Source organism: Ambystoma mexicanum, chromosome 3p, assembly GCF_040938575.1.
Source record: "Ambystoma mexicanum isolate Mex_15411 chromosome 3p, UKY_AmexF1_1, whole genome shotgun sequence".
Lineage (NCBI taxonomy): Eukaryota > Metazoa > Chordata > Amphibia > Caudata > Ambystomatidae > Ambystoma > Ambystoma mexicanum.
In genome coordinates this window covers 825980207-826001204 of record NC_090925.1, presented here as the reverse complement: position 1 = coordinate 826001204, position 20998 = coordinate 825980207, and the positions used below count along the sequence as shown (strand labels likewise).

The 20998-nt window shown below is 45.2% G+C and overlaps 1 protein-coding gene across 1 annotated transcript in view; it reads right to left on the bottom strand.

The window, feature by feature from the left end:
- The window catches only part of PRSS8 (serine protease 8), a 101701-nt gene that overhangs the window by 28933 nt on the left and 51770 nt on the right, over positions 1-20998 (bottom strand). The window contains exons 2-3 of the mRNA XM_069651896.1: positions 7458-7487; positions 4116-4260 (exon numbers count right to left, since the gene is read on the bottom strand). Of these exons, the coding sequence (XP_069507997.1) occupies positions 4116-4260; positions 7458-7487 (175 nt within the window). The remainder of the gene's footprint in view (positions 1-4115; positions 4261-7457; positions 7488-20998) is intronic.

The window sequence follows — 20998 nt, the reverse complement described above, 5'->3', positions numbered from 1 at the left end:
GCACTCTATACTGGAAGTGTTCAGTTCCCATGGAAAACCGAAGCTATTTTCGATGTGGGCCCCAGATCAGGATGCAAATGTAAACCTCCTGAAGATCTACCACACTGACCCAATCGCCCTTCTGGAGAGAAGACCTTCTTTGGCTGGGCGTAATCATCTTGAATATCTCTTGGGGTAGGAAAAGATTGAAGTTGGACAGGTCGAGGGTAGTGCGCAGACCAGCCTGGTCGGGCACTAAACAGATGTGAGTAATAGCCCTCCCCTTGTCCCTCAAGGGAACAGGTTCCACTACTCTGAGGTCCAGAGGTTTATGTACCTCGGCTTTGAGGGAGGGAGACCCAGTCTGCTGAAGCAGAGGGCGAGAAGGTGGGATATGAGGGAGGGTCACGCGGAAGCCCTTCTGGGAGACGGACAAACCCACCCCCCCCCCCAAACGGTCATCTGATTGTCTGCCACGCCTCCAGAGGAGACAATATACGTCCTCCCACCGGAGTCTCGGGTGACCTATGGAAAAGGCCCTTGTCTGTGTACCCGACCTCTGCTTATAGACCGCTTCAGCAAGAAGAGCCAAGATTTAGTGGTTTGCATGCTTGCCTTTGTTTTATTGAGCTCGTCGGTGGAGGAGTGTAACAGCTCTTTACCTTTGAAGGGAAGATAGAGTACTCTGTCCTGAACCTCATTTGAGAACTTTGCAGCAGGCAACCACGCTTGGTTGGAGAGGTCTACTCCCACCATAAGGCCCTGAGCAGAAGGGACTACATGATGGGCCGTGGGCTCCAGCAGGTCCTGCGCCAGAACTCTGGCATCAGATAGGCACTCTAAAATCTTTCAGCCTGTCCTGAGGGATACATTCCTGAAATTAGGAAAGCTCCTTCCACAGCTTGAGATTTGCTTCTGCAAGGATGACTTCGATATTTGCCTGGCGCAGCTGAAGACCGGAATTGGAAAATGCCTTTTTCCCCAATGGCGTCAAGAAGTTTGTCCTCTTTGGACAGGACCTGCGAGGCCCCTGTAGAGGATGTTGAGGACAGCTTAGACTGGAGCGCAGCTGCTGCCACCTCCGTTGAGGAGTGGAGTTGACATGCAGTCAAGGGTATGTCTTCTGATGAGTGTAGCTTGTAACAAGCATCGATTTTTCTATTTACTTGCTGCCAAGAGGGAGGTTTTTCCCAGACCTTGCAGGCTTCAGCAAGCACATCCTTTTTCCACATACCATGGAAAATTCTGTGTGGCCCTAAAAATAGGCCCTTCTGCAATAGCCATTGAGAACATTGGTGTGAAAGAGCTGGTCAAAATGGTCGACTCGGACCCCGTGGGTTGAGCTGCCATTAGTCACTGCCTGAAGTGATCTGTGTCACATGTTTCAGTGAGGCCATGGTCACCATTGTGGTTGCAGGGGCTTTTTTTATCCATTTAAGCCTTGTGACTAGCAGATCTAGAGCGCTTTTGAGCCCTCTTGGCTTCTGTGGAAGAATTAGCCCTCGTGAGGGAACGTCGGCAGGGCCAGTACTTGAAGACTTAGAGGCCTTTGCCCCCTCAGCAGGACCAGTTCAACCACAAGATTGTTTGCGAGAAGGCTTCGATCGATCTCGATCTGGTGGTTTTTAATTATAACCCCTAATCGGGGGGTCCTCTGGGATAACCCTGGTACCTTTGGTGACTGGTCAGGAATCCTCAAGACTAGGCTCAGTAGGTTTAGTTCCATACTTGGAAATCTCAGGTATAACCCCGGTCAAAACAGCCCCAGAAATGTTGCATTTAGCCTTAGCCCCTAGATGGGGAACCTTGGATTAATATCCAGTCCGGACAGCCCCTTGACAGGCGGCCCTCGAAGCAAACTCCAAAATCCAGGTTAAATCCCTTTTGGAACATGTCCTGAGAATCCTGGTACCAGAGCCACTTGGGGCCCTCCCAGAACCCAAAGACCCGGGAAGGAGACCTAAAAAAGGAAGGAACTTGCGGACACTTCCTTTTTCATCGATGAGCTTGCTGTAAATGTGGAGGAGGAAGCCGTTGAACACCTCCCACCCGACAAGCCTACGCTGGAGTGCCCAGACGGAGAGGGAGTCGAAGCAAGAGACCCACCAATTTCCTTTGCCCAAGCACTCCAGAGAGAATGGGGATCCGCCCTCGTGAAATGACGTTCGCACGAAGCACAGGACACGAATCCCAGATGCTCCGGCATAGACCCAGGAAAGCAGGAAGATGAAGGACAAGGGAATAAAAAAAAAAAAAAAAAAAAAAAAAAAAGACAGACCTACGGTGGAAGTGTGTCCAACCACGCAGAGAAAGGGACTGAAGGGTAATGCCTGGGGCAGAGCTCAGGCTATGGTCACATGCGGTGGCCCTGCGTAAAAATAAAAGACGGACATAAAAATATTATTGCTGCTTCAAAAGTGCCTCGGTCCCGTCCAGATGGACAGAATGTCCCAAAAGTATGGAGGAAAGAGGACGGGATGTATATGTAAATGGAATCCCATAAGAATATTTATAAACCCAACACTGGGGAACTTAATTCGATAAAATGTAAGAACACTGCACCTTTTCTCTGTACGTGCCAAATTGCTAAATAATTAATAATTACCCACTTGGTTTTAGTGGACACCCGGTCAAAGTACCACAATCTGTATTTAATGGAGGATACAGTCCTCCTTGGTACAGAGAATTGAGAAGGGATACAATTGCAATCCTCAACAAGCCAATGTTTCTTTGTTTACTGCTGACTGGATGGTATAGTTCAAATCTTCATACATAGAATTCAAAGGTGGGAATATATTGTATATTATAGCAGTAATTCATTTGATTGAGCAGGAGCTTGGAGGAAGATCGAACAAATCTCATACCCAATTGCTGAAATGGAGACAATTCCTTTACAATTATTTATTGATCTAATCACATGTAGTGCTGAAGCATGATGCTGTAAAGGAAACTCTTCTTTACTTAGTCTATGATATAGGAGTGAATGTTGTACGATTATGTGTGTACATGTGTTTCTGTAGGGCCGGGAGCAGGTAGGAGCATGGTAACTATGGCATTTTTACTGGGCATCTATAGTAGATGCCCAGTAAAAAATGCTGTAAAAAAATGCTATTATGTGGCTAGAGTGGCATTCTGGGGCAGCTAGTCTAGCCTTTTGCTACTGAGGCATGACATGTTTTACTGGCCATCTATGATCAAGCAAGCAGGAGAAGTGTTATTACATGGCTAGACTGGTCTATGTTGTGCAGCCAGTTCGGACAAGTTTTCTTATTGTAGCATGCCATTTTTAAAAAAGGCAAAGCCAACAGGATTATGTTCTTAATTTTGTATAGTGCCAAATATTGGCAGAGCGTGGGCATGTTTTCTTATAGTATCGTTACTGGCATTATGCGCAAAGCAATCACGAGTACGTTTTTATATGTGAATTCTGACATACTGGTGCAGTCAGCATCAAATCTATGGACACAGCCAGTGTACAATTATATCAGCATATATTTTGGGCAAAGGCATCATAATAATGCTTTGGGAAAGGACTATGCAATGTTGGGGACTTGCATCTATTGCATTTTTGGATTTCAAAACCAATTAAACGGTCTGGCTTTTTACCCAATTTGTCACAGAAAGCGTGATTTGTAATGTACTTTATTTAACCCAGCATCCCAAAATAAATTTTCTGGGGCTGGGGGGACCCACCCTGAACCTCCATTGGTCGGTGTGGGCTCCCTTGCTATGCTTGGTCGCTCTGCCAGATTTGTGGGAATATTAAACGCATCCAATTAAAATAATTTGCCACAGACGTGCGTATTGGAAGATCCCTTTGACATGTTTTGAGGAAAACGTTCAATCAATTTATAATGAAAGAGAAATACATGACCTGTATAAAAAAATCATTACTTCTGAAATATCTGGAGTAATATTTAAATCAGCGCAAGTATGAAAGTGAAGAGTTTGCAATTGTATTGAACAGTACAAGTTTTAGCAGCATGATCCCTCCTTTCGTCACTAGGTCTAAGGCCACTCGCACTGTTAATTGAAAACAGCCCACAGATTACTATAGACAAAGCGTTTGTGATTGAAAAATGGTTTGGCCAACATTGTAACAGAGCGACACTTGACATACTGTTCATTATGCTTACCCTGGGAAGCAGTGAGCAGCTGACAGCACACGGGTTTTGCTGATAAGAGACCCTCCACAGACATGGACCCCCAGGTAAGTCACGCTAACCTGCCATGGCCAGTCCCCTACGTCAGCACTGATACCGCCCACGATACGACTGTGACCTGGAGAAACAGAGGCAAGCGTTCATTAGATCAGAACATGTGTGTGTAAAAACAGTGATATTTGCAAACAAAAATTGTTGCCCATAACACAGATGGAGCAGAGAGGCAAGTGGAAGACTGGAAATTGCTGGTTGTGCATCCTCTGGGGATTGCGTCCGACATGCAACAAGGACTTCAGTCTCAATGTTTTCTACATCAAGGGACGATGTCCTCTCATTCGCGAAGTATTGCTCCCTAACATTCAGACAATGCCACATTGGTCGAACATTCTGTTTTGGAAGGATTGAGATATTCCCATGACTTGCATTTATTTTCCAGGTGTTCACGACGGTGTTTAGATCAGGGACACGGAGGGCTTTGCTCAGTTTCCAACACTAAAAAGCAGATGTTGAATCAGAAAGTCTGACTAATTGACTGGATTTGGGAGTTTATTTTATGGCCATTTTCTTTTTTAGATACAACAAGAGCACAGTCGTACATAGCTGCATGATTTGGTTTGGGCGTCGCCTCTTCTCCAGCTAACAAGGGACACGAGTGAGATATGTGAAACAAGTTCACACTCTTGTACTTAGTTTGAAATGGAAAGGGCCTCCGACTAATTAGAAGAGACTCTGCAACCATGTTGGATTTCTACAATTGGAGTATGGCAAGCGCAGGAAGAGGGATTGCCTACATTATATAAACCCTTAAAGAGATTGTGCAAGGACTGTTTCTTCCAGACACCCTACAATGGTGATCCTCGTTCCAAGATTAAGTAACCTTCTGAGCTGGTAATGGTGGATGCATCCAACCCCTCCATTATTACATGGGAATTTGCCTCCCGAGATGGTTTATTCTGCATTTTAGGTCACATACTCATCGAATATGGATGGTGGGTAAAGTATAGGGGCCCCGTGCTTTGTGTCAGAATCTGATAAATCAATGGTCTGAAGCAGGCATGCCAAGGTTTTCGGCCACAACTGCATGAGAAATCTGCAATGAAACTGACAAATATCACACCAGCCACATAAACTATGTGCCCAAATTGTGGCTGGTTTGTGAACGAATAGAGTTCTGTGGATATAGACCTGGTAACATCAGAGCACCGATCATGTACTGCATCTGGCATGTGTGGCTAATGTCCAGGCAGACCCCTTGAGTCAATAGACAATGAGCCTCCATGAATGGGAAATAACATTAAAGTACACTAGGGAGGATTTGCGAACTGGCTTGCCGGAGTAGTCCTTGATGGCTTCGGGAAATAGCTCGATATGATAGAAGGGGCTATGTACAAGTAAGCGCACTCTGCTTCTACTGCTGGCTGCAAATGTGTGTCAGTCTCTTGCATGCCCCCTTGCCCTCTGCTCTCTGTGAGAAAAAAATCCAAGTGCATGATCTCCAGATAATTATGGCCCACCAGATCTTACGGTCAGAACTACTCCACCAGATCGCCATGGTGCCTTCCCTGAGAAGCCTTAGTTTATTAGATCTCCTGCCCCAGCAAGGGGCACCGATGCATGCTTCACAGGAATTACTAAACGTGTGCATCTGACCAGTTTGAGGAGTTACACGCTTCAGGTTACAGTTTAAAAAACGATCAGACCAGCTGGAAACCCCTTTAAATTGGTAATTTATTGCTGTACATGAAAGACTGTCTGGGACACTACTGGTCCCCCTCTTTAGTACTAGATATCTTCATTGGCACAGACTTCCACAACTGGTTCTACAAGTTAATTTGAATGGCATCTTTACTTTAGAAGGATCTTCTAAAGATGCAATTTGCTTCTTTATCATTTAAAGACTCTATCAAGCATTTATAAACATTTTACAAGTACAAAACATTTTGTCCCAATGTATTTAATTTTATACCTGCTCATAGATTTGGTTTGGTCTCAGATAAACCTGAATGGTAGCAGCGATCCCAAAGGAGTATGTTGAATAGTGAGTGCAGTGTACTGCTTTCAGAAACTATTTGGCTAAAGAACTACTTTATGCATGGCCGAAGGGTGCAATTCAGCAAACGGAAGCGGGTTCTACGGCTTCCATTAGGAATCTTCCCTTGGAGATGTGTGAGATTGCCACCTGTGCTCCTGTGTACACCCTCATTAAGAGCGATTATATAAAGTCTCGTATTCAAGACTTGGCAGAGCAGTGCTGCTGAACCTTTGTTGTGAATCCCCATCAGTTCCCATCATGCCAGGCTTTGCTCTGCTTTCGGAGTGGATTCAGAAGGGTCAGAATCCAAATTCAAATAACTGAACAATGGCAACCTTGTTCAGTTGGAGAACGTGGACGTTACCTTTTGTGCATCGAAGAGCCTTTGGCTTAAAACGCTTTTATGGGGCTTGTTGGTGAAACCAAGTTCACTGGCCTTCATAGATTTTTAAGAGCCATTCCATACATTTGAGTGTGTGCATGGTTGATTTTTTTACTCCAGACCTACCGGTGCTCCAACTATTGTAGTGGTAGATGTACAAAGGCACCTGTGTAGCAAACCACAAGAGCAAAGATCCGTAGCTATAGGGAGGAAACGCAGACCTTGTGAGACAACCAACCTAAGGGTGACAACAACTACATCTTCTGCAGTTTTGCTTCCTGTGGTCAGGAGTATGAGGGGAGCCTAGCTAGGGGAGCTTAGCTAGGGTGCCACTGTGGACAGGACAAGTTGAAAAAGTAGAACCGTTAGAGGAACTTTGAGGGTCAGACAGCACAGAGTGACCAAAAAAAGTAATAATGAGGGGGTTACATAAGTAGGTTGGCTACACAGAAAAAGAAAGACATTCGAAAATACAAATTTTAGGTGGACCTTACAACAGCCCTCCCTTTGTCTTCACACCACCTGTCATTTTTCATGTTTCCCATAGCTTATTTTAATCGGCATGCTCACCATCATTCTTGCCACACTTCTTAGTCTCCCATACAGTTCCAGTTTCTCACCACTTCTACAACCGAGCCAGGCTTTCCTCATCTTCACATTGAACTCCTGTGCACCTCCCTACCCCTTCTGTACACACCACACCTGCCTCGCTGACCTTCCTCTCCCAACGGGACTTCACTTACTAGCACCCAAATCCTCACCTTATTTACAAATCCGAGGACCTTCCCTCACACTTCAGTTTCCCATAACATCTATTGAGATTCCACAGCTATATTTTTTCTAATACTCATTATTTAATCATTGTATGTGATCTTTAAACGCTTTTAATAAAAATTCTTACTTGCTTCTTCGGGTGGGAGATCACAGGCACCTGCAAGAGAACACATACGATAGTTACTTTTCAGAGTAAAGGACTTGTCACAGTTGTAAACAAGCACATTAAGGCGCAATCTTTGGCTTGCAACGGATGCATTTGAACCCCTTGCATTGCTGCATTTGACTCCGTCGTATATGTAAAGTCGCCCCTAGGTGATTAAGTAGGGCCCCATGTCAGGTTAACACGGTTTATCCGTTAATGTGGAGGCGCTGGCTTTTGAAAACAGATGCTCATAGCACTGACATTTTTACAAATGTGAATATTAAAATTATTGGAAAATCAAAACGTATAAATATGTGCGAGTCTTTAAGCAAGATTTGATTGCCTGGTTTGAATCGGTTTTTAATGTAAAGATCCTTTTTTTGCCAGTTACCCTCGTAGTGGATTGTACTCTTAATTGTTGAAAGCACAGTGCCGTCACTTACCCAAAGCATCCAAAACGTGCGACCTTATTATCCTATGCTCTTAATCCTAAACCCCTCAATTTAAAATGTCCTTCGTTTTATTTGCAAGCACTTTCACAGAACACATACAATAAATCAATGAAACAAATGTATGGTGCAAGTACAAAAATAAAAAACGCCAGAGCAACAGTATGATACACTTTGTGAATATATTATTATTCACCATTATTTTTTTGTTGGAATTATTGCTAAAGATTTTTGGAAATCATTACACAACACCCTGTTGGCTCCCTGATGAGGGAGCACTTTAGAAAACCTTTAAATAAAAAAAAAAAGAAAATGCAGAAAAGCCAGAGACAAAAAGGACTATAGCAAGATTTCTCAAAAGAGCACTCAGGAGAGAGAAGGGGAGGCGTAAATGGGGAAAAAAAATGCCAGAACTTTGGAAACGCAATAGGACCAAGAATACACTTGCACCCCACAAAGAAAAGAAGAACAGGAGAGGACCAAAGCAACCGGGTGTGGTATAATGTGAGTAGAGTAAGTGAGCCTGAATCATAGGTCAAAAGACTGAACCGAGACCAAAAACGCAGAAAACCACGATGGACCGAAGAGAGGCGTTTGCGGCAACAAAAGGATCAAAGTGTAAATTAAGAATTTTGGTAGATTAGAGGGATACGTAGTGAAAAGATGTGCACAGTGTATTTTTAAATGCTCCATGTGCAGGCTCAGTTCTAGATTATGTTGGCCCAAGTTACTTAGAATTGCCTGCATATGAATTGATGCATGTGTGTCATTTTGTTTTTGCTTGTTTTAGGTGTTTAGCACAATCAAGAACAGTCGAAAAGAAGGGGGCACATTTTTATATTGAAGAGTGGAAATCTAAAAGTTGGAGAAAAACAATAAGAATGTCAGAAAAAAAGTTTAATAAAAACGTTTACTCTCCCATTGTAAAAAAAAAAGTTGTAGTAGAGTTGATGGAAATGGGATAGCAGAGGCGGGGCAAGCAAAAAGGATGGGACGCTGGAAAGAAAAGTCACTTTTGCAGGAATGTGCTGTAAATAGCCAGACATTCAAGATTGGAAAGATGCCGGAAACTGCATGAAAAAAAAAAAATTACAAAAAAACAAACAATTTAAGAATGATCAGCAACAAAAAGGCAACAAAGGCTAAAGGATGGGAGAATAGAAGCAAGGGAAGCCGCAAATGGAGAAAAGGCAAGGACTATACCTGGAAGGTTGCATGGCTGCGTAGAGCAGAGATAAAGCCGCAGAGACTTGGCCTGCCCACCGTTCAGGATTAAGCATGTTCAGAAAGGTAGGAGGAACACTAGATATGTGACGTCACGGGAGATCCAATAAGGAGAAAGATTAGAGAGGATAGAGGCAGGCTCTAGTGAAGATACTGGTAGGCTGAAAGAAGAGAAGAATCTTTCCAATTGCAAACAGGCATCACTGCTACTTGGGGTACATTACCAGAACATCTACCAAACAAAGGTGCAAGGGTTGTCAGCAGCAGATATGCAAGGTTTCCAAATGCGGACGGGTTCTGCAGAATCGTTTTATTTCCATGTGTCCATCTTGCTAGGAGTCTTTCTATAGAGGTTAAGGGAGTTCGCCAATTTTCACAAAGCACAATAAGAGTCCAAGTCCCAACTCGGTAGCGTTCATCATCCACATGAAGCTCTGCAACCTACTTTGAGAACAAGTGGATTTTACAGAGAGCAAGGACATGAGAAGTGTTAAGGGGGATTTGGACCATCTAGGGGGCAAGAACGGAGTCTAAGCAAAGAGTCCTGAACTTGACGCGGCTGCCAAACAAAGCTGGTTGGGAGTTGGCTGGGTGGCCACAATTTGTCAGCCACTCTTCAGAGTGATAGCAAGAACTCTGCATTCTGTAGTTCAAGTAGGCAAAAATATAACTAACATTTTCCAGGGAGGATAGCTCAGGGGCAACATACTCGCCTTGGAAACAAGACGACACAGAGCAACACAGGTGCTATCCCTAGGTCAGAAACCTCTGGATATTAAACGCGTTATATATAAAAATATCATCGAGCACCTGTGTTCTTTGAAGATGCAAGATTTGCCAATAGAACCGATGTGGGGTGCAATGCTTTCGACATTAAGGCCCTGATTCATGGAATTATTTGTGTGTAAAAATGGGGATTTGTGTGCCATTCTGTCTGCAAATCCCCTTCGTCAAACAGGATTTGTGGGCAGAAAGACAGCCAATAAAGGGAAGACCCTGGGGGTGGTACTGGATCAGGAGCTTTCCATGAAAGTGTATATCAGTGGCCTGGTATCTAGTACAGGCTAATATTTGAAAATGTTGGGCCAAATTAGCCCGTTCCTTAGTAGATCCAACTGTGCGGCAACCACGAGAGCGATTATTGGGGCAGCAAGGACTACTGCTCCAGCCTTCTTCAGGGTGTTGGAAAAGGGGAACTGGCAACACTCCAGCACATCCAAAATAACGCAGTGAGAGGTGTGAGTATCAGAAACGCTCCTAGTTATCTCACTCAGAAACTGGTTCGGCTGCCAGAGAGAAGGGTCCCGAGATCAAACAACTCAAATCTTCTGCTCTTTCCCAAGGCAAGACGGACCATGGTTGCACATAACTCCTTTGCCCACACAGCCCCCAGGTTATGGAATGATCTTCCGCCTGACCCGAGGGCCTGTAGCAGCTTTCTGAAATTCGAACAGGTACTTAAGACACTCCTTTTCTGCTAGCTGCCTCTGCCCACCCTTGCCCTGCCTTCTCGTCCTAATCGGTTTTGTTCCTATATGCATGTCCTTGCACTTTAATGCCTATGGGCCTTGTCAATGCGCACTACCAATACATAATGTTAAACTACCAAGATACATTAAAATTCAATCATTTTAAGTCCAGTTTGAGGTAAGATATATACAATTGCAATCCATTTTTCATGTTTTAGCAGCTGTGAGACATATTACCAGATTCAGTAAAAGGCAATATGCAGAAAAGTGCCATCAGAATTAAGACAGTAGATCCAAAAGTCCATACTCTTGATAGTATTATAATCTCTGACAAACGTATCTAAATTACACATGTATACAGTACCCAACTGTCTGCATTATAACATGTTTCGCTGATTCATCACCGGTGATTGAGGGGCATCCAAAGTTCCAGTTGGGGACTGCTGCAGAAGGTTACTATCTCCACCTAACTATATCTGTGCTCCACCACCACAAAGGCCCAAACTAAGGCCCCTGTCTGGCCTCACATCTACTCTGTCCTGCACTCATCCGGAGCTGGCTGGTCACTGGCTTGCTCTCTGCCACCACTGTCCCCTGGATCACGCGGAGGAGCGGGATGGATGCTTTATTCCAGCTCCTTCAAGTAGGCCCATGCAGGCTGTTTATTTTTCATGTGGGCCTTTGATCTACATCTGCTGTCTGAAATTGAACTGGTTGCGCTTTGGTGTGGTGATGCTCATTTGCCTGCGTGCTACTACCAAGCCCATGTTAGCTATTGTTTGGGCTACGTTTTAATCCATCTGAATTGCATTCAAAGTCATTTGCAAATGGCCGCCGCCATCATCATCGGCACAGGAGTGCCTCTGAGTGTTGCCATGGAGCCTCCCCAACGTGCTCCCAATTGGCTGCAAATCACAACTTGCGCTAATCCTGGTAGCTGGCAGGCATAGCCGGCTCCAAGCACAAAGGCTGACACCAAGGACCCCGTCTGGCTGTGGCTGCAGGGCCTGGTGTTGCTCACCCCCATTTCTTCATATGTTTCTCATGCATGCTCCCACCACTCTGCTGTCTGAATGTAATAAGAGCTTTATTTATATATTTATTACATTTGTATAGCGTACAGCAGCCCTTGGGCATTGAGGCAGTGTTACTTGAGGGGAGCTTAGTTACAGGGAGAGGCTGGGAGCTCGATTCTTGTTGCCCAAACAGAATGCACCTCTTCGATCTCATTTCCAGAACCTTTTCACAAGCGTCCCTTGTTGTGGCCGGTCATCTGGCACCCGCTGCAGCCCCCCCTCCTTCCCCCACCTCACTGTTCGCATTTGGGCTGTCCTGGCATCCTATGGGACCCTTACTACACACACCATGGTTTTGCCACCTTCTCATGCCTTCTTCCGCCTGCAACCCTTGCCAACTTAAAACATTGAGGTCGGCAGTCTCTTCATCTCCCGCCGTGTACAATCTTGAGACTTCTGACCCTGTTCTGGGTCCTCCATGTGCTGCATCGCTAAACTTCTTGTCCCAAAAATGGTCAAAAAGGTACCAGACTTACAACTCCTTCGGTTGCCCATCAGCCTGCTCCGTTGTTAATGCCACGTGTCGCTTTATCCCACCACTCCCATGATACATTTTTAGGCCTCTCTTATTCTGTATGCCGAAAATATCCTGCATTTTCTGAATGTTGGGTTATTTTATGTAACCTCATTTAAATTGCAGAATTTTTTCCTGTCTGTATTGCCAGAATCTAGATGCGATTTCAATACCTGCACTTGACCGTAATTGCTGCATTCTGTGTGCTTTGCCCGATACCCGAAACTAGATGCGATTTTGAAACCTGCACTGCACTATATTGTGCTGCATCAAGTGCTTTTTCTGTAAACCGAATCTAGATGCATCTTTAAATCTGCAAGTTCTACACAATGCTGCATCTTGTTAAATCAGAGTCTTGTGCCCACATTCTTTGGCCTGTGATAATGTTTGGTCTATCCATCTAGTGTAACATTTATTAAAGTTCCTCTGTAAAATATTTCACTTCAATTGTGATTCCTTTTTACCTTAGCTCAATTATCACTGCGGGATGCCTTCTTTTACTGGTGGCTGCGGCCCCACATTTCTAACTGTTCTTGCTCAATGTCTCCTTTTTCAGCATAGGCCCTATTCCTTATTATACTTGGTTTTACTGCTTCACCTGTTGTCCTCGCTGGACTTGCTGCTAGGCCACCTGGTGAGCTCCGCGTGCAGTGCGCAGTTCTCGCATCTACTCTCCACCCCTCATCCCCTGTAACTATGGTGCTCTCTACCTCTGCTATGTATTCTAATTGCTACTCTATTACCTTTGCTGCCCCTCTCTCGAAGTCTGGAAAGAAAACATTTAAGAAAGCACTCCAGGTCTCCAAATCTGAATTGCCCATTGCGGACACCAACGTAAATGCTTCCTCCAGACAGACTATTACTGACATCCTTTTTACTGTCCCCTTTATGGACCAATGGATTCCCCATATGGTCACTACCCTCTGCCCTTTTTCCCTCCTCTACCATTAATGGAGGTACCAGATGGTAAGTTCTCTTGGCATACTTCCTATCATCTAGGTGCATTGTTAATATTTACCAGAACAGCACTATCATGGCCCAGGGCTCTCAGCCAGACCTCCTCCTCAACAGGCATCTTCCAACTTCCTCCCTTCTCCTGCCATTCCTCTGGCTGTCCCCCCCCTTTGGCCTCTGTCCCCTCCGACGGTGGTACCCCCCCCCGCCCCTGTACACTGCCTAGAAAACTTTTTTTTAAAAAAGGTGGAAACCACCTTCACTTAGCTACCCTCAACTATCTCTCTGCGGTAAAACATTCCTCAGACATCCGTCACCTCCATGAAGACCTTGACCATGACGTCTTCGCTCTCACCGAGACGTGGTTCAATGCCAGCTTGATCACTGCTTTCGACACTTCTTCCTGAGGGTTACAAGATCCTCTCCAAGCCCCGGTCTGACCAGTCTGAAGGTGCAGTGGCCCTAGTCTTGTGTCCCTGATACCATTAAACTCAATCAATCCTTTCCCTCCTTTGCATGTCTTGTCTGCAAGCTTTTCATCTCTCCTACCTTCTCGCTCACCCTCTGAACCATCGATAGGCCCCCTGGGCCAATCTCCCCCTTCCTCTCGGAGTAGGCCGACCTTGCCTCCTGTCTTCTAACCTCTGCCTCGAAGCTGCTCTTCCTGGGAGACAGTATTCACCTCCTGATGAGGCCACCCTACTCTTCTGCAACATCTGCGTCTCGCTCTCTCCCTCACCATACTTCCCTCAGGTCCAACACTCAGCCGGACACACTTCGAATGTGCGGATATCTTCTCCAACCCTCTCAGCACTCCCCTCGCCTGGACTAACCATGCTGTCCTCTCCTCTGGAGCACCAAGGCTCCCCGGCTAAGCCTCTGCATGCACTGCCAGTCTCCTTCTCTGTCATTCGACCAATGAAGCGAGTGTCAGTAGCTGCGTTTGCTGCCTCCCCCCCCCCCATTCCTACTATTCATTCCCACACTGATTCAGCTCTTACTAACTAACCTTCACCTCTCCAACACTCTTGACATCCTTGCCCCTGCCATGGGGATCGGCATGAAGCCAGCTCCCAAGTGCAATAGTTGGTAGGATTCCGAACTAGCCTCCCTGAAACCCAAGTGCAAAGCTGCGGAACGCAAGGGGTTGTCTTCCAAAATATCCTGACTAACTGGCCTGCCGCCAGCTCCAAAGGCACTAGCGACTCTCCATCCACTCTATTTAACGGGTCCATATCCAATGTCACATCTATGGGGCCTCCAACAACACAGCAGAACTTTTTTAAATCTGTAAAGAACTTACCAATCATACTGCTGTCTCCACCTCTCCTCTTCCTTCTCAGGCCCTCTGCATGGCGTTGGCCCCGCATTTCATAACCAAAACTCAGGTCATCCCGTTCTCTCTCCCCCCCCCCCCCATCTTCCCCTGACTGCATGCAGACCTTGCCTGACCCCCCCTCCCCATTTCGCCCCCCCCCCTACCCCTTTCTTGGGCAAACTCTTGGAGAAGTTGGTCATCTCCCAACTTATCCATCACACTCGGTCAGCTGCCGCCATGACCAGCAGTCTGGCTTCAGAGCAGCCAGAGGCACGGACACTGCTCGCCTGAACACCCGTGAGGACCTGCTCTCAAACCTAGACTTTAACACCCCTTCCGCCCTTACCCTCCAAGATCGGTCCTCTGCCTTTGACACAGTCAATCAATTACTCCATCCTCATAAAGCGACTCCAATACCCTTAGCATCATGCACCAGGTACTGGACTGGTTGACCTCTTTCCTTGCCAAATCGGGCTTCAAGTACAACTGGGCCCTTTTCTCTCCTCTACTCAAACTGGACTTGCGGCATCTCTCAGGGTTCTATCCTCTAGCCCTGGCTTTACAATATTTACCTTGCCCCCCTGGCCCACTTGATTACCACTTTCCAATGTTATGCTGATGACACTCAGCTCTCCTTTAAGCTTCCCTCCCCTTCCACCTTCTCTCATTCCCGACTGACTGCTATCCAGGCATGGTGCACTGCAAACAATCTCTGTCTTAATGCCAGTAAGACCAAGATCCTTCTCATTGGGACTCCTATTCCTTTCTTCCCTCTTACACTCTGGCCGCCCTCCTTGGGCCCCCCCCTCCCCTCAACCTTGTGTGAGGCAAAAAAAACATGGGTGTCATCTAAGACTCCTCTCTCTCTTCCTCGCCTTATATCGCTGACCTTTCCAAGAAGGCCCACTACCAGCTTTACCTCTTCTTCACATTCCCCCAGAAACTCAATGTCTCCAGAGCTCTGGTTCTCTCAAAGATTGACTACTGCAACAACCTCTTCCTCAATCTACCTCGCTCTTCACTTCGCCCTCTTCAACTAATCTAGTCTCTGAGACTTATCCTTGGCCTCAAGCCCAGGAACTGCATCTCTCCAGCCCTAAAACCTCTGGACTGGCTCCCGGTGGTTGCAAGGATCAAATTCAAATCTCTTTGCTTCATCCACAAGGCTTCTGGGGCCTGGGACCATGCTACATCCAACCCTCTCTCCCCAAATACCTCTCTGCTAGAGTTCTTCAGTCCTCTAGCTCCAACTCTTTGCAGATCATGGAGCAATATAAGCCCCAACTCAAGTCAAAGGAATTCCATTGGTCCTGATGCAGGAAGATTTCAAATGTTCCTCCAGAATTTACCTTCAAATCTATTCAATCAGTTAACATCTCCAACTATCAAGGCGTCCAAGTCTGTATAGAATGGCTGAACAAAAACTCACTTTAAGAGGACAACTATGCCTTTAAGACTGTAGCAACAATCAAAAACAGAAGAGTGCAGGGCACAATTTGTAAATGTGTATAACTAGAAAACCATGTAGGATTTAGTTAAATGGGGAAGATCATTCTAACGGGAGTATTGCAAATGTTGACAAAGTGAGTTGACCGTTTTTAAAGAAAGCACTCAATACATAGAATTCAATTGTAAGATGTACAAAATACTAAAACAAAAACCAATGAAATGCAAACATGAGAATTTTCAAAATATAACTGGGTAAAATTTGTAAACATATCAATTCAATACAAGACCTGGGTCAACCGAAGAAAGACACATACTCGCACATCCACCAGACTCACAATCTCAACCACTCATATATACCTCTAACGCACTTCATATCCAAACAATGTACTCGGATGTGTTAATTTTCACAGAATAGGATCCAAGTGCTGGTGAATATATCCCAGCTTGCATCACTTTTCAGGTTGTGCACCACTACTACTCGTCACCTGGTTTTACATTGATTTGACCCCTCACGACACAATTTCATCACAAAATATATCACAGAGTTCATCCTTCATGTACTGCTGCCAACTCGAGTGTCAGCGAAGCGGTGTAAGCAGTTCATAGAGACGCCCAGCCTTCATCATCAGGGCAGACCCCAAAACCGTTGTGGATGGAAAATGTCTATATGCAATAGCGATCGCGACAATCATTAAAGTATCACTTGAAGGTCCGACGGGCACAGGAACAAAAGCCGCACTCACCCTGTCCAACACAGGGTACCAGGGGCAACAACTACATCTTTAGATGAGCCATATCATTTGGTTTCGACACAGCCAGGTTGTCAAAGCACGCCAATTGATGGTATCTTAATTGGGCAGTCTGTACGGGCTACAGGCCAAGACGACAACAGGGCTAGCCAAGTCTTGCTGAATAAACACTGAAACCTATGGCAGAACTCTGTTAAATGCCTTATCCTCATCCAACACTTACCGGCGTCCCATGCGACAAGACTGTAGCCAGCCATCTGCCTCTCAAAGTTATAAAAAAGTGTGCCCTCCTACTTTTAGCTGCAATCGTTTCTACATAATCAGAAGAATTATCTTGATACCCAAGTAAGGATAGCTGGCCACATATTCTATTGTTCCTGCTGAGGCCTTTTAGTATGCTTAGAAACAAACTGCATGGCCTTAGACTTTTCCATGTTTATCGCAAGGTTATTTTTTTCCCTGCATATGGCCATAATTGTTGCAGAGTTCTTAACATTCCTGAATATGTGTGTGATCGAATAAGACAAGATCGTCAGCACAGGACACAAATACAATATCATCTCCAATCTTAGGAGGACAATTAACCACAGCACGAAACAGAGTAGGGATGTCTGCAAGGTACAGTGGTGTTTTGAAAGAGTACCAGGACGTATGGGACAAGGGTTTGCTGTGGCCAAATTATGGGGGAGAGGGGAGGTTGGTTGGGGATGTATCTACCCTTTTTAATGAGGAAAACACCAACAAAATATAAAAATAAAAGAGGCTTATGGATGCATTCATGGAAAGGGGGAGGAAGGCAATGAGAGAATGTGCTACTCCGTTTGACAGAAGCTTCACAAGGGGAGGCCACATTATTTCAAGGGTCAGAGGGGCCATGGAACAAGGTTGTAACAATAGGGTATCAGAGCAAAAGGTAATCCAATTTGGTGGCTCCCCATCTTTGTGCCAGAGGGGAGGCAGGATGCTCATTACATTTTTTGTCGCCAAGTGTTTGATCTGAGCCTCATTATTTCAATTTCGCTGATTGAAAGTGTAGTCACGGTTTGGGTTGCTTCTTGGTCTGTGTGGTCTTGCCACATTAGAGTTGGTTTCATAGGGTAGTCACTGTGATGGGACCCCAGCAGTGGTCAAAAGGATTTGCAGTAATTGTAGCAGGTTTCTGGATCAGTGGGTTTGCGTTCCGATCCAGTCCTTGGGAGGAGGATGGTTGTTCCACCTCAGCACCATATATCCGTTCATAAATATGCATCAAGCACACTTCTCTCCTGGTCTGCGTAAAGCAATGCCTTCAAAAAGGCACAGCCCGTCTGATCACGTCTGACGTGCAAGCAAATCAGACGTAGCACAAGCATGGCCCCTTATCTGAAGATGTGGGTCAGGCGTGCAACGACTATTGGGCAAATGGGGCTTTAGCCTCCAACTCCCCAACGAAAATGATGGGTCATGTTGACTTGAACTCGCTCACCGAAAGAGCTCGTAGGCAGGACAGGACGCAGAGGATAAACGGTGCCTTGGGCTGTCTGTTAATAAATGGCCAGCAATTACTTCTGTAAAGCATTCCATGGTTAGCTGCGCATTTCGTATGCACACACTTTTTGGCAATTGAAATCGTGATGGGATGTTAGCACTTGCCTATCGGGCTAGTGCTTGGAAGGGTAAGACGGGACAAGAGAAATCGTGGCAGTTTCAGAAATTAAAGGGAAGTGTTATGGCCACTTTTAAAACTGAAGCGTCACCTGAACAGTGCCACTAGACTTTGTAAAGAAGTTAGATGGCCTACATCCAGCATTTGGTCAAGAATGCCCACAGAAAGAAAGGGACTTAAAAAAAGAATTACTTTTTAAATCGGAGTTCATATTTTACTAGACCATACCATTGGAAAAAAAATCGAATAAAAAAACAAATGCATTTTTTGAAATGCTAATGGGTTTAGTTTAGTAAAAATCTGTTTTCATTTTTTTATGCATTCGATGTTATTTTTAGATTTTTGTCAATGGAGATTTTTGTCAATGGTATGGTTGTTGATGGTTTGGCTGTTGATGGAATCACTAGGAATCATGTCAGTTTAAATCAAATGCAGCTGATATGATAATGGCATTTATAACGCGCCTGTACGCAAGTGTTGCTAGACGCGAACAAATGTTTCTAGGTGTGAAAAAAATAAGACATTGTGCATGTCTAGCTGGACATGCACAATGAACTAGCAGCTGATGAAGCCAACCACACACCACATCCCAACCACAGTATTACCACGCTGCTAAGTACCAATAGAAATGTTCAATCCCATTATGTTTAGCAGCAGTGTCAGTGGCCCCGTTGTGCTTTAAATTGCACAATTTGCTGATAAAATCTTGACTGGTTCCACAAGCATTATTTGTCAGAGAACACCCCCACACAATTAAGTTTGACCCCCCCCCCAACAGTCCCTGAAGTTGGACCCTCTCTCAACATTTGAATAGCGAGCCGTCTCCCCCTGAAGCTTTAGTCTAGTCACTTGTGCATCACCCAAAAGTAATTATGGGCTAGGAAGAGGGAAAAGGCACAACTTTTGGAGCGGCTGCAACGCTTGTTTGGCAAGACCTGACCGGGCTTCCATCCGTGGTAGAGTAAAACGCTCTCCATACCCGCACATGGACGTCAGTTTCCGCTGAGCTTCTATGGGCCACGACCGACGCGGTCCAGAAATCCTACATAAAAGACTATTCTATCTTTCGCCTTTCTCAAAGAGTTGATGACAGCCCTCTTCCCTGCACTGAGCTACAGAAAGCCCCCCCCATTTATACGCAAAATATCTTGCCAGGAGACACCCACCACATGGCTCCCACCTGCCTGCAAGTTTCCCAGGTTACTGAATGAGGAATTGTGCAGGGCAATCGTGTTGCCACACCAAACTCCAGGTGGAGTGATTATCTCTGCAAAGAAGAGTTCTGGTGGACTGGTGAAACCGAGGACTTCCATCCACCCCAGAAGATCCCAGTCTTCTTGCGGTGACCTGCACTCCTGCAATTACCCAGAGGGCTTCAGGGGTGCAACACGTTGATGCCACATTATACCAAAAATAAAAACGTGTCCACTTTTTAACGCCGAGTTCAAAAGGGGTGCAGTCTAACTTTGCCATTTCTGTCCCCAACGGTACCCCGAAATCCCCCCCACCCCTACAACCCAATAGGCACCTAAATCATGACAGGGTTTTTACTCCTTGCATTACAAAACCTCTCAAGATGGCAGCCTTAAAATCAGATTGGCTCTCCATATGCGCATTTAGAAGACACTCCTAGGGTTACTTTGTAAATGTTAATGAAAGTGCTTAACACCAATAAAAAATACCACTCAAGACCAACCGTCACTACGCCGTCCTCCTGCTTTTCACTTTTTCCTGGTCTAAAAGAAATATTTCATTCCAGAACATGAAAGCCTCTGTTATTACCCAACATTAGCACAATTCGCTCTATAGACAGTTCTAACCACAGTGCCTTCCAATGAACAATACTAATCCATGGACCCTATCAGAGACGTCATTTCACCAAAATGCCAGGGGTAGCGGAAGTGACATCACATGACCGTCATCTGATGACATCACATGAAGTTATGTCATTTGACCACACCCCGAAGATCATGTAAAGTGATAGAACACGACCTTTCACCCCTTTAATGAGTCTAGCAATTACTGTATAGAGTTCCAGAAAAAAACATTTTTTATTCCTATTCCTTCTTATTTTAGGTCACTGCTTAAAGTTTCACTTGTGGAACCACCCCCCCCCCCCCGTTTAAAAAAAATATATATATTTTTTATTTAAGAGACCTCAACAAAAATGCCAGCCACTTCAGAAACAAAGATCCACACGCACACGGCACTGGCCACAGCCCAGGAGCTTCAATGTAAAACAAAAAAATATATAAATAACATCTTTTTTTTTAAGGGGTAGCAATGGAGATCTGAGGGATCACAAGTGCGATGGCTGGCGACCCCCAAATGACGCGACGTCCCTGAACCCCATCACTCAACACCCGGTTGCCGTGAGAAAAACCCGACAACCTAGTCAGTATATTTTTAATCTTTGATTGGGACCAATGTTCCTTCACTGCTATCATGGACCATCAAAGAACGAGGCAAACCTTCCATGATCTGTGTAAACTAGTTATAGCTAGAGCTAGGACGACTTGGACCGATTTTTGTCATTATTCCCATGGCTCTGCGCTACTATAACTTGTATACAACTGAAGTATACACAAGCCAACTTGGTCTTAGTGTATGTACTTGGTCTTGTGTGCTGGTGAAAACCCCCTTAGTCTTCCGCGGCCTCCCTCCAGAAGGCAGCAA